This window comes from Penicillium maclennaniae, assembly GCF_028827695.1.
Source record: "Penicillium maclennaniae strain IBT 15551 chromosome Unknown utg000006l:1.0-2513246.0:1.0-2515036.0, whole genome shotgun sequence".
Taxonomy (NCBI): domain Eukaryota; kingdom Fungi; phylum Ascomycota; class Eurotiomycetes; order Eurotiales; family Aspergillaceae; genus Penicillium; species Penicillium maclennaniae.
In genome coordinates, this window is record NW_026623218.1 from 1,277,548 (window position 1) to 1,292,850 (window position 15,303).

A 15,303-nucleotide genomic window follows, 5' to 3' on the forward strand; every position below is an offset into this window, starting at 1 on the left:
ATAGTTAGCCCCAGACATCATGACCCGGACCCCTGGCTCACCGCCTTGGGCATGATTGGCTGCCGCGATTCGCTAAATAGAGTCCACGTTTAGTTTACCTTGCTACGTCTACGTTTACCGCTCTAGCACAGGCATCCACGACTGCAGCTTCTACCTTTCCTTTCCCTGGTGGATGCGGTGGCTGCTTCTGTGATCTATTCCTAACTCTGCGGAGCTTGCTACTGTACAGTGCGGCTCCGGCCTAATCTTCAAGATGCAGTCCTCTCCAAACATGCTCACCAAGGTACGCCCCTCGATCACCGCGAACGCTTGCTGTTCCATCTCCGCCGCGCATTTTCGCATGATCTCGGTCAATTGAGTTGTCTGACCCTCTTCCCTCGCGCAGTTTGAGTCCAAATCCTCCAGAGCCAAGGGAATCGCATTCCACCCCAAACGGTCAGTCTGTCCCGCGGGGACACCTACACGTTCAAAACAACGGCACTAACCCCAAGCAAAGGCCATGGATTCTAGTTTCCCTTCACTCCTCGACCATTCAGCTATGGGACTACCGTATGGGAACACTGATTGACCGATTCGAAGAACATGATGGTCCGGTCCGAGGAATCGATTTCCACCCTACCCAACCCCTGTTTGTGTCTGGAGGCGACGACTACAAGATTAAGGTCTGGAACTACCAGACCCGGAGGTGTCTTTTCACATTGAACGGCCATTTGGATTACGTGCGCACGGTTTTCTTCCACCCCGAGCTCCCATGGATTCTGTCGGCGTCCGATGACCAGACCATTCGAATCTGGAATTGGCAGAACCGTTCATTGAGTGAGTGATGCCGACGCGACGGTTTCGCGTATCTGCTACTAACAATTGGCTTCTCGTAGTCTGTACCATGACCGGTCATAATCACTATGTTATGTGTGCTCAGTTCCACCCCACGGAAGACCTCATCGCCTCCGCCTCTCTCGACCAATCCGTCCGCATATGGGACATCTCTGGCCTGCGAAAGAAGCACTCCGCCCCAACCTCGATTTCCTTCGAAGACCAGATGGCGCGCGCCAACCCCAATCAGGCTGATATGTTTGGAAATACCGATGCTATCGTGAAGTTCGTGTTGGAGGGCCACGACCGTGGGGTGAATTGGGTTTCGTTCCACCCGTCATTGCCATTGATCGTGTCGGCGGGTGATGATCGACTCGTCAAGCTCTGGCGCATGAGCGACACCAAGGCTTGGGAGGTTGATACTTGCCGTGGCCATTTCCAGAACGCTTCGGCCTGTCTGTTCCACCCTCACCAAGACCTCATTCTCTCCGTCGGCGAGGACAAGACCATTCGTGTGTGGGACTTGAATAAACGCACATCGGTGCAATCCTTCAAGCGCGACCAGGACCGATTCTGGGTCATTGCCGCCCATCCTAATATGAACTTGTTTGCTGCGGGTCACGATACTGGTGTGATGGTCTTCAAGCTCGAGCGTGAGCGTCCAGCATCCGCCGTGTACCAGAACCAGCTGTTCTACATCACCAAGGAGAAGCATTTCAAATCTTACGACTTCGTGAAGGGCGTCGAGTCGCCTGCCATGCTTTCATTGCGCAAGCTTGGCTCTCCTTGGGTCCCCCCCGCGCACTATCTCCTACAATCCGGCCGAACGTGCCATCCTGGTCACTTCGCCTACCGATAGTGGAACATATGAGCTGATTCATCTTCCTCGTGATGCCACTGGAGCTGTCGAACCCACCGACGTCAAGCGCGGTCAGGCTACTTCGGCTGTCTTCGTTGCCCGTAACCGCTTCGCCATCTTCAACCCCGCCTCCCAACAGGTCGACATTAAGGATCTCAGCAACTCTACCACCAAGACTATCAAGCCCCCGGCCGGGACAACAGACATCTATTTCGGTGGCACTAGTTGCCTCTTGTTCATCACCCCTACCACCGTTGTTCTCTTCGACATTCAGCAAAAGAAGCAGCTGGCCGAGGTCACTGTTAGTGGCGTGAAGTACGTCGTTTGGTCCAACGATGGTCTGTACTGTGCTCTGCTTAGCAAGCACAATGTTACTATTGTCACCAAGACTCTTGAACAAGTCAGCACATTGCATGAGACCATCCGCATCAAGAGCGCAACCTGGGACGATGCTGGTGTTCTGATCTACTCTACCCTGAACCACGTCAAGTACTCGTTGCTTAATGGGTATGCTACAACCCTCCCCCGTTCCGACTGTACGCAGGAATGACTGACTCTTCTACAGTGACAATGGAATCATCCGCACTCTTGATCAGACCGTGTACCTTGTCCGTGTCAAGGGACGCAACGTTTACTGCCTCGACCGCAACGCCCAGCCCCAGATTCTCCAGATCGACCCCACCGAGTACCGATTCAAGCTTGCGCTGGTTAAGCGAAACTACGACGAGATGCTGTCGATCATCAAGACTTCGAGCTTGGTTGGTCAGAGCATCATCTCCTATCTTCAGAAAAAGGGCTACCCGGAGATTGCCTTGCAGTTCGTCCAGGACCCTCAGACTCGCTTCGACCTAGCTCTAGAGTGCGGAAATCTTGAGGTTGCCATCGAGATGGCTCGTGAATTGGATCGTCCCAACTTCTGGAGCAGACTCGGAGCCGAGGCTTTGGCCCACGGTAACCACCAGACTGTTGAGATGACTTACCAGAAGCAGCGAAACTTCGACAAGCTTTCCTTCCTTTACCTTTCTACCGGTGATCAGGAGAAGCTTTCTCGCATGGCCAAGATTGCTGAGCACCGGGGAGACTTCACTTCTCGTTTCCAGAACGCCATCTACCGCGGGGACGTTGAGGACCGTATCCAAATGTTCAAGGAGGTTGACCAATATCCCTTGGCTTATCTCACTGCCAAGGCTAATGGCTTCACCGAGGAGGCTGAATCTATCCTTGAGGCTTGCGGCCTTACCGAAGACCAGATTGCTCTGCCTCCATTGGACGAGCCTCTCAACATTCCGCATCCCATTGTTCCGACCTTCAAGACCAACTGGCCTGTCAAGACTGCAGGTCACTCTTCCTTCGAAAAGGCCTTGCTCGGTGAGGTTGGTGCTGATGAGGAGGCTGCTGCCGATGCTTTCGAGGTTGAGGAGGAAGAACAAAACACCGTTCTTGCTAAGGATACTATGCAGGATGACGAGGAGGATGCTTCTGGCTGGGATATGGGTGATGATGTTAATGTTGAGGAAGACGTTGAGTTCGTCAACGTTGAAAGTCCCGAGGCTGGTCCGGGCAGCTCAGAGGCCGATCTGTGGGCTCGCAACTCCCCCCTGGCGGCTGATCACGTCGCCGCTGGCTCATTTGACAGCGCCATGCAGCTGTTGAACCGCCAGGTCGGTGCTGTACACTTCGCTCCTTTGAAGGGCCGATTCCTAGAGGTCTTCAAGGCCTCGAAGACTTACCTCCCCGCAAGCGTTGGCCTGCCACCTCTGGTCAACTATGTGCGGAGAACCACTGAGGAGACTGATAGCCGCAAGGTCCTTCCCATCATTCCTCGGGACCTCGAGACTGTCGCCACTGTCTACCTTCAAGAAGGTTACGCGGCCATGCGTGCCAACAAGTTGGAGGATGGCGTGGGAATTTTCAAGAACATCCTGCACACTCTCCTCATCAACACGGTCTCGTCCGAGGCCGAGGTTGAGCAGGCTAAGAAGATTATCGCCACAGCTCGCGAATACATCCTCGCCATGTCCATTGAGCTCGAGCGCCGGACTCTCTCTGCCGACGACCCGGATAGCCTCAAGCGAAGCCTGGAGCTGTCCGCCTACTTCACTATTCCTAAGCTGGAGGTTGCCCACCGACAACTGGCTTTGATGGCTGCCATGAAGTTCTCTTTCGCCAACAAGAACTACAACTCTGCGCTGGGCTTCGCCAACCGGATGCTGGCTAACGGAGGCTCCCCCAAGCTTCTGGAGCAGGTAAGATACTCTCTTCTGTCACATAGGGGTTTCAGTTACTAACTTCCATAACCAGGCCAAGAAGATTAAGGCTCAGTGCGAGCGCAACCCGTCAGACCAGATCGACATTGAATTCGACCAATTTGCCGAGTTCGACATCTGTGCCGCCTCCTTCACTCCAATCTTCAGCGGCTCCCCCTGTGTCGTCGACCCCTTCACCGGCGCCAAGTACCACGAGCAATATAAGGGCAGCGTGTGCCGGATATCCCAGGTTACCGAGATCGGCGCACCGGCCAGCGGCCTGCGTCTCTTCGTTCCCGGTCAATATTAACTCCCCCCCATGACGTCTGACGGTTTTCTCTACCTTTCCTTGACATGAAGTTTAAAAATGGGTTCTTGCTTCCGTCTTCTGGTACAAGAAGTTAGTGTATTTGGCGGCGCTTTATTCCAGGAGCTCTTAACTTCCTGCAGCTCCATCCTTTCCCCTGTCTAGATGTCTTTGTCCCTGAGATTTTATAATTGTTAGCGGTCTTAGTTTGTATGCCATTGTTTTACAAGTTCATCTTAAGTCCAACTCATAGACCTTGATGTTCAGAGCCAATGCAGTGTGGTTGTGGTTGTAGTATGCAGTATGCAGTATGAATAAAAATCAAACAAGTCCTCTCATGCAAGAAATAGTATACACAGGGGAGAGAGATCTAAAATCCCCGAACGCCGTACCAATATCATTCAGCCATAATCAATCACCTCAATCACAGCGCCCATCCTTCCACCCAGTCCTCCACCTCTCCTCCCAGAATCGACAATCAAATTCCTTCTTTCCCAGTTTGCGATTCACCTCATTATGCGCCTCGCAAAGCCACCAGCCAAAATCCTTCCGGCCACCCAGCTTCGGCTGGTTGCGTCCACTTGGATGCGCCATCCACGTCCGGAAGTCGTCCGCGCATACCCAGCATGGGTACAGCTTGGAGAAGAACTTCAGGAATCCGCGCATATTATCTTGGTGCTCGGCGTTCGCAGTCTCGGGATAGGTGGCGGCCATGGAGTGCAGCAAGGTCCATGTTGAGCGGCCTAATTCTTCGACGTCCGGGGGGGCATTCGGGGGGGGTTCGTACTTGGGGAGGGAGTTGCGGGGACGGCGCGGGGCACTGTAGGTGTGGTGCTGGTGTTGGTTGATGGGGAGCTGTCGGATTTGGCTTGCCTGGTTAGGTTCTTCCAGGCTGCGACGGAGGTGCAGGTGCGGCAGCTGGTAAGGATTGTTAGTATCCTTTCTGTTTTTATAGACGGCGCATTAAGGTAGAGCATACGGCTTGCCATCCTTGTCGAGGACAACGCCCTTGGGCAACGGGGCCTTGGAGTCGTCCGACTCTTTGCGCGAGGAGCTGCCGGCGGCCTCAGTGAACGAAAATGGATTGCTCCTGTTGGGAAGCACCTGCTCCGGGGGACTTCGGCCATTGTGAATGTAGAATTGGACGTTGATTGGGGTGGAAGGGAGGTGTGCGCAGAGAGAGAAGTTCAACTTGATTTCTAATACGCGGCGGCGGAGATCCGGAGATCGCTGCCGACGATCAGGAACAGCCCCATTTTTAGCTACTCCGCTTCCATGTCTGCAACGTACACGCAGTCCATTCCAAGGCCTATCTGTGCTAAGCCTGTCTGTGAGCAACATGCTTCGTGGTCAATAGGATGACGCTGTGGTCTTTGCTTCGAGTATATTGTTCAAGTGGCAGAAATCCATGTAAAATGCGCCTGCCAGGCGGTTCTAGAGTTGTTCAGGCAGCCAAAAGTCTCAATATTTCCCGACCCGTTGCTTTCTCGCGGACCCTGATGGCAGCTAATACGTGTCCATGGCCATATCTGGACTCAAAACGAGGTTTTTGCGCCGGTGTGGCTTGTTTGCGCTCGACAAATACGAAAGCCAGTGCTTTGAGTAATTGTAGCCGAGCTGGCACTTTCTATTTAGCTTACATTGACAGCTGCTGTAAATAAAGGAACTTTGTGTGTAGCTTTCCCCAGCGCTTGGCTCATCTCTCAGGTTGGGTCTCTAGCTAGAGCAAACCGTCTGTTTGGCATCTATATTGAGATCGGTGTTGTGCCGACTTCCTATATCGCACCTCTTCCAGAATTCAGAACTTCCTCTCTCGATGCCCTTTTCGCGATACCCTTTTCGTGAAACAACATGGCGGCACCTTTCATCGCAGCTGAGAACTTCGAACAAAAGCTCCACCAGTACTTGTTGATGTTTGAAGAGTTCGGTCGGAAGAAAGTTCGTTCTATACCTCGACTCCATGTATCACAAATGCCGATGACTTGAGCTCATAATACTCCAGTCTTGGTACTCGGACCCCAAAAAAGCTTGGAATCACTATCGAAAATTTCAACTGCGGTCCGATTCCCTCAGTCACCTTCCGCTTCTCGATAACCGACGAATTGTGCAATGTGGGTAACACACTACATGGAGGTTGTGCAGGCGCTCTGATCGATGATCTAGGCTCGGTTCTGCTGGGAGCTATATCTAGACCGGGACTGTTCTCTAAATTTGGAGCGAGCAAAAACCTGAACTCCACATTCATCAGGCCTGTCGGACTAGGTGAGGAAGTAAGGCTAGTCAGTGAGCTGGAATATATTGGTGATAAGCGTGCATTAATGCGGGGAAGGCTTTACAGGGTGGGTACGGATGAACTATGTGTTATTACCGAGAACGATAGGGCGAATACGGACCCTCAAGTAAGAGCTAGGATGTGAAAGAGAGAGAAATACTGGAACCAAATGGTCAACAAAGTGCCGGTAGCCCTACACAATTTCTTGCCTACTGCCTTTTCTTGGAAGTGAGGGTAGTGTTGGATGTAACCTTCCGTTATAGTTAGACCTTCAATACCAGCTTTCTGCTATGGCAAGTGTGTATCCATCTATGGAGACGTATGTTCCTGCGTTCCAGTTCATACGTCTAGCCAGTGTGAATATCAATGCCCGTATTGGCTAAGCCACACATGCGCGCTATGGAGTTATGAAGTATATTCATTTGACCTGCCTCACTATATAATTCTCGGCTTGATCGGCGACTGGTATACCACCTTACCAATACTCAAGGTACATTTCGCACATGTGCATTCTTCACTGATACCCACATCACTCACGGAGCCCACGCTTCGGCCCAACAGACCAACGAGACAGAAGATCACGAATAGAATCGGACTTTGCCATCTTCGAGGAAATTAGGTCCCATGCAGTCGTCTTGGTTTCTGGATCCGGGATGGTTGGATCCGCTCCTGCGAGCAGAAGAATCTTGACAGCCTCGGAGTTTTTGCGATAGGCGGCAATGAACAGCGGCGTGGCTCCCGTGCGACCGCCAGGTGCATTGATATCAAGCGATGGGTTAGACTCAATCATGGCTTTGAGAACAGAAGTCATGCCAAAAGATGCAGCATAGTACAGGGGCTGGGTCGTTTCAATTACTTTGACATCAGCTCTGGGCAAAAGTGCTTGCACCCACACGCCGAAGTTGCCGCGGCAGGGTAAACTCTTGCTCTCGAATAATCGATTGACAAGACTTTTCTCGTGCTCGCCGAGAGAACAATCTGCGGCGTGTATGGCCCAATATTTTGCGACATATTTCAATAATGGGTATTCTTTCAGGCGTGCGTGACCTTCGTCGGCAGTCGGCGCGTACCCCGTTTTAAAATTATCGAGGCATAAGTATGTGAGACACAGGCGCATGATAGTGGCACTTGCAGTTGTTGGATCCAACCTGAAGCATTTCACATTGGATGTGCGAATCCATTCAGATGTCAAGAAATTCTTCACGGACGAGTGGGCAAGACTGACATATCCCGATGCATCTACTGTTATCAATCCTTGGCTGATATTGAGAAGAATCTTTGGAGGAAACAGCATCATATCTTCGTCTAGTGCCTTCGAGCCCTCTTCAACTACCACTGCTTCGTTGAGCTGATTGAGTGTGACGGGCGTTTTAACGAAACTGAGCCAGAAGAGAGCTTCGCGGACAAATCTTTGGTCGTCTGGAGCTATCCTAGCCAATGTAGTCACGTAGCTCTCGCGTAGTGTTCCCGGCAAGTTATAGAGAGTTTCACGCATTGCTCTGGCGGTTCTTTGTAAACTCAGATTGTCGAGTGATAGCTGGACCCAGCGGAATCTAAGACACGGTTAGGCGAGGGGATCCTAATTGGGTGCATTTTTTACGCACGATCCGTCAGCTTTATAGAGCAAAGTTTCTTCGACTTCCGCTTTCAGTTTTCGTGGCAGGCTTTTCAAAGTTTCATCTTGTTCGAATCGGTGCTTTATGAAGGTATCGATGTCACGTCGCATCATCTGTGCGCTCACATTAAGAGTTCTCGCGTACTCTGGGAGCACCGTGGTCGATACGGCTGTTGTCGTGACAAGAATGCGAAGATTCGGAGAAGAATTAGCCAGCCTTAGAAGCAGAGGCTCGACGACGTCTACTTGGGAGCTTTCATTGATTGCATCAACAAGCAAGAGGACCGGTTTCGATCCGGAGGCGCATTTGACGACCGCGTTCTCCAAAGCTGAAATCTCGATGGGTTGCCTGTGTGTTTTATTCTGGGCGGTACTTTCATACAAATGTCGAATTTCATCCAGTATCAGCGGTTCGTAGCCCGAGAGCTGTGCTACCAGTGATCCCAGAATGTTTCTAGGGTCTTGAGACGCAGTATCGCCGATTGTGACATAAAAGTACGCAAAGCGTAGACTTGAGTTTTGCGAAGCCAGTGTGAGCTCTTCGACTGTTTGAGCACTATGTGTAGTCAGTATAACGTTAGAAGGCGACGCGCGCTCTAGGGTACTGACAAGAGGGTGGTCTTTCCAAGTCCAGCTAGAAAATCCAGTTAGAACAGTAAGTGGCGGGAGGGAGCTGTGCAGGTTGGAAATTTCTACATACATTTTCCGACGAGGAAAAGGATCTTCACCACGTCTTCTTCACTGGATACCCAGTCGTGCAGGTGGCCATCGATAAACCACCTTCCCGTGCTAATCTTTTGCACTTTGGATGCTCGCAAGTGGGAATTTCCCGGGTTGACTGGAGCAATCCACTCGAAAAGGGCCTTGTTCGCCATCTCATTTCGCTCTTGATGCCGAATACTCAAATCCTCTTTCAAGCTGCGGGCTAGACTGCTTATCTCACTGTTCATTGCCCGGTCCACCGAGACATGATCCGCCGTGAGGACCAATATCAACCACGACTTCACCCTTTCCAGTTTTGCCAAGTGCTCGTTGGTGTCTTCTTGGGTGAAAGGCCATTGCATCTTTTGTTTCAGTCGCTTGAACTTGGTCTTTGGCGTTTCCAGATCTGCAAGCAAAGATTCGAGGAATTCATTCGTTGTTTCCAAAACCCTCATCAAGACATCCTGATCAAACGAATCGGGCAACTCTGTCTGCTCCAATCTAGGCTCATCTCGGGGGGCTACTTTGGATAAGTGCTCCAAGATGCCTTTCAAAGCAAAAAGCTCTTCGCTTAGCTGGCGGATCTCTGACTTTGCACTCTGCACGGCTTTGGCGTAATTGATCAAACTCGATATGATTGTGCTGACATCCATAATCAGACCGACTATAGAGATAGGATCGGCCATGGTTGCAATATGGGTTCACCAGAGTGCAGATAACCAGTGAGCCTGAAATAAGCGATAGTGAATGTAATGTCCTTCAAGGCCTCAGGAGGCTTGGTCGATCTGCGGTAGAGTATTTTGTGGCCTGGTGCGGCGGGGTAGCGACCCTGTTGTCCCACGTCGTATAGGTCAGCATCTCCACTATGCTGATAGTTTAACGCTGGTGAATTCTCTCGCTAGCCCTGTCCAAGCCAATGCCAGTCATTTGAGTATGTCATCACGATATTTGTGACTCCCTGCACTAAGCTGCAGGTATATGCGTATGTTTGCATCTGCATCAGTGCATGAGAATCGAGTAAATGGGGAATACCGGAGTACAACCTGTTCGAGCGCTCTTCATTGGTAACTGATTTGTATTTCGTCGGGATCCGTGTACTGGGAACAAGGAATGAGTGGGAATTTCTCCCTCATTGAAAATAGCGTTCTACCAATTCCATACTCCGCCGTAGAACACACAAGTATATTCTGATGGCTGAGGAAGCATATATATATATATATATATATATATATTTTTTTTTTTCCAATTACCCACGAACTAGGGAAAACTTGAACATTTGTATTGAACAATAAGGATTGATTAATCCATTTACATTATCAGGAGCTGTCCCTAGCTCGATTGGCTTTGTATTAATCGAAGCTGTCAAACAAACGGGCAGATCGCGGTCTTTGTCAGCCTTCCTTCGAAGGTTCACCACTCCCACCTCAACAGATACGCGACCAAGTGCGCCCAAAGCTGTATACTTGCATTCAATCCCTGACAAGATCCACAGGCTATTTAATCGCGGAACATACCTCAAGTCGCGTCGCAATACACGCAAACACGCAAATACACGCGCGCTGTGAATGAGCACGCGCCGGCCGAGACGCCAATAATAGACATGGCGCCACAGTATAAGCTCTCCGATTCGGAGTCTGAATCCGATAACTCTCTCGCTCGACTTCTATCCGACGAGGCTCTGGAGAAAGGGCTGCGCGATGAAGTTGCCAGGATCTACGCGTCGGGGAACATGGAGAACCTGACCGTGAAGCGCGTGCGCCTCGCCGCTGAAAAGAAATTGGGTCTTACAGAGGGTTTCTTCAAGACTACAGATGATTGGAAAACGAGGAGTGACCAGATAATCAAGGAGGAAGTGGTAAGGTTCATCTAAGACATGCCAATAGAACAATTCTGACTTGCAGTCTTGGATATATAGGAGAATCAAGACAATGGATCGAAAGAGAAAGAATCGCAGCCTGTCGAGAAATCGCCTTCGCCTCCACCCTCGCCTCAGAAGGCCGCTAAGCGAGCAAAAGCCGAGAATGCTCCTAAGCCGAGGAAGCGCCAGAAGACACAGACTCCCATTTCGAAGAATTCCGAGGATGAGGTATCTGACAAAATAGATGATGAAAGTGAGGAAGAGGTGGCAAAGCCACAGAAGCGAAAGGTGCCCATGAAGAAGGATACCAAGCCGAAACCCAGGAAAGAAGAATCGCCCGAAGCTTCAGATGTCCCCGATGAAAACCCCGACACTGCCAAACCGACTGTGGAAGCTGCGATTGATGATTCCGAAAGTGAGATGTCTGTGGTCCTGGACGAGGAGCCTAAGCCTGCGCGCAAGAGGTCAAAGAGCACCGACACCGCCGGAAAGAAAGAGAAAAAGAAGGGCATGCCTAAACCCAAAGGTAAAGAGCTGGAAGTTGACCCAGACCAGGAAGAGATCAAGAGATTACAAGGCTGGCTTGTCAAGTGCGGGATACGGAAAATGTGGTGGCGAGAGCTTCAGCCGTATGAGACTCCGAAGGCGAAGATCAAGCATTTGAAACAAATGCTCGAGGACGCAGGAATGAAGGGTCGGTATTCTTTGGAAAAGGCCAAAGCGATCCGCGATGAAAGGGAGCTCAAGGCAGATCTGGAAATGATCCAGCAGGGGGCAAAGCAATGGGGCACTGGCGGAGAGCAAGGTAGCGATGAACCTCCGCCGCGTCGGGCTGCTGCGCGAGGCCGACAGGCGCTCGCATTTCTGGAGGATGAGGATGAAGAAAGTGATTAATGTGAACCAATTGTCGAGCAGTACAGCCGGCGATGATCAAGGGGTCCAACCATGTTATGACATCCATAATTCGGGATATCTGTCAACTGGTTGTACGTTGTCTGGGTATATAGGCCGTAGATTCAATCATTTGACGGATTTAGTCCCGCTCATGCGTTGGGCGGCCAAGCTGAAGACAGCGACGGACGAAATAAAGAGTACCAGATTGTAGAACTGTCGTCAAAGTTAGTATATCCCATGAACGGGAACTTGGGGGTGTCGTACAGCCGTGCGGGAGTACTCGTTCTCCTCAACCTCCGTCCGAGCCTCGACGAAGAGGCGTCGCAGGTTAGGGAGATTAGCCTGCGGAAGTATTAGCCTTGACGATGTCACAGATAACGTAACGGGTAGAAATTACCATGATGACAAGTAGTGTGAGAAGTCTAAGAGCGGAGGCAGTGACGGAGTAGGGAGGTAAAGCGGGAAGGTCCAGAGCCCGCCATTTGTGGACAACTTTTGGCCCAAACACCCTTTCTCTTCCTCTGCATTGTCACCCCACACATTCGCCTTCCTTTCTCTCTTTGTACCCACAAAAAAGAACATGGTTTAAATCTGCCGTCTTCGATCGCTACCTACCACCTACGTCGCGCGACCGTGACAGCCCGATTCCCCGCAGCTCCCCAACGACTTTTCACTTCCCCAATTGTCATTGGCGGAGGCACGACCTTGTCGCTGCTGAAGCTTCTTTTGTCTGAGCATGGCGATGAACAAGATCCGAGGCGCCTTCGCGGTGCCCCGGAAGGGAGAGACGTTTGAATTGCGAGCTGGCCTTGTGTATGGCTTCCCCCTCCAGTGATGTGGCCATTAGGCCATGACAAAAGAACAATAATGCTGACGATTAAAATAGCTCCCAGTACGCCTACGAACGGTACGTCGGTCCTGCGAAGCTACAGTTGAAGTTGATGGTATAAGGAGATGAGAACGATGTGACTGAAAACCCAACAGGAAGGAGTCCATCCAGAAGACAATCATGGCCATGACCCTGGGCAAGGATGTCTCTGCTCTCTTCCCAGATGTGCTTAAGAACATCGCAACTGGCGATCTGGAGCAGAAGAAACTAGTTTACCTCTACCTCATGTGAGTATCCCCTCTTATCGGGAGAGGGCGCATGCTCATGGGAACCTTCTTCCAGGAATTACGCCAAATCGCACCCGGACCTTTGCATTCTCGCCGTCAATACCTTCGTACAAGACTCGGAAGACCCGAATCCCTTGATTCGCGCCCTCGCCATCCGGACGATGGGCTGCATTCGCGTGGAGAAGATGGTGGATTACATGGAAGAGCCGCTTCGCAAGACCCTCCGCGACGAATCGCCGTATGTTCGCAAGACCGCTGCCATCTGTGTCGCAAAGCTTTTCGATTTGAACCCAGCTATGTGTCTTGAGAATGGTTTCTTGGAGATGTTGCAGGAGATGACTGGTGATCCTAATCCGATGGTGGTGGCCAACTCGGTCACTGCGCTTTCTGAGATCTCCCACACGGCCCCCGAGACACAGGCGTTGCAAGTGACTCCTAATACGCTACGGAAGATGCTCATGGCGTTAAACGAGTGCACGGAGTGGGGGCGAGTAACTATTCTCTCGACCCTGGCAGAATACCGGACATCGGATGTGAAGGAGTCGGAGCATATCTGCGAGCGTGTTGCCCCCCAATTTCAACATGCAAACCCGAGTGTTGTTCTTGCGGCAGTCAAGGCTGTCTTCTTGCACATGAAATTTGTCGGCCCGGAGCTGGCGAAGGCCTATCTGAAGAAGATGGCCCCTCCCCTTGGTAAGTCGCAAGTGCAATGACTGATAAAGAAGAATTTCATTAATTGATAACAGTGACTTTGGTTTCTTCGGCCCCCGAGGTGCAGTATGTGGCTTTGAGGAATATCGATCTTCTGCTGCAGAAGCAGCCCGATATTCTCAATAACGAACTTCGTGTCTTCTTCTGCAAATACAACGACCCCCCATACGTCAAGTTCCAGAAATTGGAGATTATGGTGCGGATAGCCAACGACCGCAACGTTGACCAGCTCTTGGCTGAGTTGAAGGAATATGCCCTTGAAGTTGACATGGACTTTGTCCGCCGTGCTGTGAAGGCTATTGGCCAAGTTGCGATCAAGATCGAGAGCGCCAGCGAAAAGTGCGTGAACACTCTGTTAGACTTGATCAACACCAAGGTAAACTATGTCGTTCAGGAGGCTATCGTGGTTATCAAGGATATCTTCCGAAAGTACCCTGGCTACGAGGGCATCATCCCTACCCTGTGCCAATGCATCGACGAGCTGGATGAGCCTAACGCGAGAGCAGCCCTGATTTGGATTGTGGGTCAGTATGCCGAGAAGATCAGCAACGCTGGCGATATCCTCGGTGGCTTCGTCGATGGATTTAACGAGGAGTTCTCCCAGACTCAACTGCAGATCCTCACTGCCGTGGTCAAGCTCTTCCTCAAGCGGCCTGAGAAGGCCCAGGGTCTCGTCCAGCGTGTCCTCCAGGCTGCCACTGCCGAGAACGACAACCCGGATGTCCGTGATCGTGCGTACATCTACTGGCGCTTGCTGTCCAACACCAGCGATTCGAACGCCACCAAGAACATTGTCCTGTCGGACAAGCCTCCTATCGTCACTACTATCTCCTCATTACCGCCAGCTCTCTTGGATCAGCTGCTCCAGGAACTGTCTACTCTTTCTTCCGTGTACCACAAGCCCCCGGAGCAATTTGTTGGACACGGCCGCTTTGGTGCCGATGCTGTTCAACGGGCGGCCATCGAGTATGTTTCAGATTCCTTAAAATTTCGTGTCTAAACTAATATTGTCTGATAGGGAGCAAATTCAAAACGCACGCGAGAATCCTCTGGCTGCTGCGGCGGCCGCAGCAGTCAGCGGCGACACCCCTCTGCGCCGGCGCAAAACAACGTCGAGAACTTGCTGGACATTGATTTCGACGGTGGTGCCCCGGCATCTGCACACCCGGAGGCATCCGGAGGCATGTCTGGCCTCGAGGGTCTAGCCGGCACCCCGGTTCGAATGCAGTCCCCCGCTGTCGGTGCTCCGGCACCTCAGTCAAGCAACAACTTGGACGATTTGCTCGGTGTATTCGGTGACTCTGGACCTGGACAGCCATCATCCAGCAATGCGAACGGCAGCGGCGCTGCCGGTGATCTTATGAATGGGTTCTCTGGTCTCGATCTGTCCGGCAATGCACCCGCGGCGGACAGTCAGGGTAAGAAGTCTCACCAGGATATCATGGACCTGCTCTAGATTTAGGGTATAGCTGGTTGTATTCCTCATATCCTGGTGTTCCGCAAGCGAGGATTTGAACAGAACGAGATAGAATGGTTGCTACTACGTGTTTAATTTTCCCCCTTTATTTGCATTCCTACGTCGGACTCCAAAAAGGCTCATGTACAATTTTTCACTGAAGAATCTGTCGTTTGTAAATACCCCTGTCAACTAAGCCCACGTATGCAACCGGCGTGGCGTACATGATGCATATCAGCCACTCCCGGAGCCAAGGGAGATAACAAGAGATAATCCCGATCAAGGATAAACGGATAAAGAGATAGAGGGGCAGGATTCCATAGAACTCCACCGAACGTGGCGAAGATTGGAGTGATCCGAGGATGCGGGCTGTATAGAGCCATTACGGCCAGCCGATTGGAACGCGCGATTATCAAGCACATTTCATTCGCGCACTACGTATCAGAATCAAATT

At 51.4% G+C, this 15,303-nt stretch overlaps 6 protein-coding genes across 6 annotated transcripts; 3 read left to right on the forward strand and 3 right to left on the reverse strand.

Annotated features, from left to right (window-relative positions):
• Nucleotides 1-253: 253 nt before the first annotated feature.
• Nucleotides 254-4,228, forward strand: N7477_006721 (coatomer subunit alpha; the record flags this gene model as incomplete). Its single annotated transcript, XM_056968384.1, has 7 exons — nucleotides 254-283; nucleotides 386-435; nucleotides 497-816; nucleotides 876-1,560; nucleotides 1,589-2,179; nucleotides 2,238-3,918; nucleotides 3,974-4,228. 7 exons carry the CDS (start codon nucleotides 254-256, stop codon nucleotides 4,226-4,228), a joined length of 3,612 nt encoding a protein of 1,203 aa, XP_056821180.1.
• Nucleotides 4,229-4,645: 417 nt separating this feature from the next.
• Nucleotides 4,646-5,566, reverse strand: N7477_006722 (flavin-linked sulfhydryl oxidase; the record flags this gene model as incomplete). The annotated part of the gene is made up of 2 exons (XM_056968385.1): nucleotides 4,646-5,168; nucleotides 5,205-5,566. The coding sequence occupies 2 exons, from the start codon at nucleotides 5,564-5,566 to the stop codon at nucleotides 4,646-4,648; spliced, it is 885 nt and encodes a 294-aa protein (XP_056821181.1).
• Nucleotides 5,567-7,026: 1,460 nt separating this feature from the next.
• Nucleotides 7,027-9,500, reverse strand: N7477_006723 (ankyrin repeat domain-containing protein; the record flags this gene model as incomplete). Its single annotated transcript, XM_056968386.1, has 4 exons — nucleotides 7,027-8,050; nucleotides 8,102-8,668; nucleotides 8,722-8,746; nucleotides 8,813-9,500. 4 exons carry the CDS (start codon nucleotides 9,498-9,500, stop codon nucleotides 7,027-7,029), a joined length of 2,304 nt encoding a protein of 767 aa, XP_056821182.1.
• Nucleotides 9,501-10,414: 914 nt separating this feature from the next.
• On the forward strand, nucleotides 10,415-11,566 carry N7477_006724 (putative transcriptional regulator; the record flags this gene model as incomplete). The annotated part of the gene is made up of 2 exons (XM_056968387.1): nucleotides 10,415-10,669; nucleotides 10,730-11,566. 2 exons carry the CDS (start codon nucleotides 10,415-10,417, stop codon nucleotides 11,564-11,566), a joined length of 1,092 nt encoding a protein of 363 aa, XP_056821183.1.
• Nucleotides 11,567-11,692: 126 nt separating this feature from the next.
• Nucleotides 11,693-11,966, reverse strand: N7477_006725 (DUF5310 domain-containing protein; the record flags this gene model as incomplete). The annotated part of the gene is made up of 3 exons (XM_056968388.1): nucleotides 11,693-11,779; nucleotides 11,831-11,908; nucleotides 11,964-11,966. The coding sequence occupies 3 exons, from the start codon at nucleotides 11,964-11,966 to the stop codon at nucleotides 11,693-11,695; spliced, it is 168 nt and encodes a 55-aa protein (XP_056821184.1).
• Nucleotides 11,967-12,302: 336 nt separating this feature from the next.
• N7477_006726 (putative AP-1 adaptor complex subunit beta) lies at nucleotides 12,303-14,849 on the forward strand (the record flags this gene model as incomplete). The annotated part of the gene is made up of 6 exons (XM_056968389.1): nucleotides 12,303-12,379; nucleotides 12,453-12,473; nucleotides 12,551-12,682; nucleotides 12,738-13,375; nucleotides 13,429-14,363; nucleotides 14,412-14,849. 6 exons carry the CDS (start codon nucleotides 12,303-12,305, stop codon nucleotides 14,847-14,849), a joined length of 2,241 nt encoding a protein of 746 aa, XP_056821185.1.
• Between the last annotated feature and the right edge of the window lie 454 nt (nucleotides 14,850-15,303).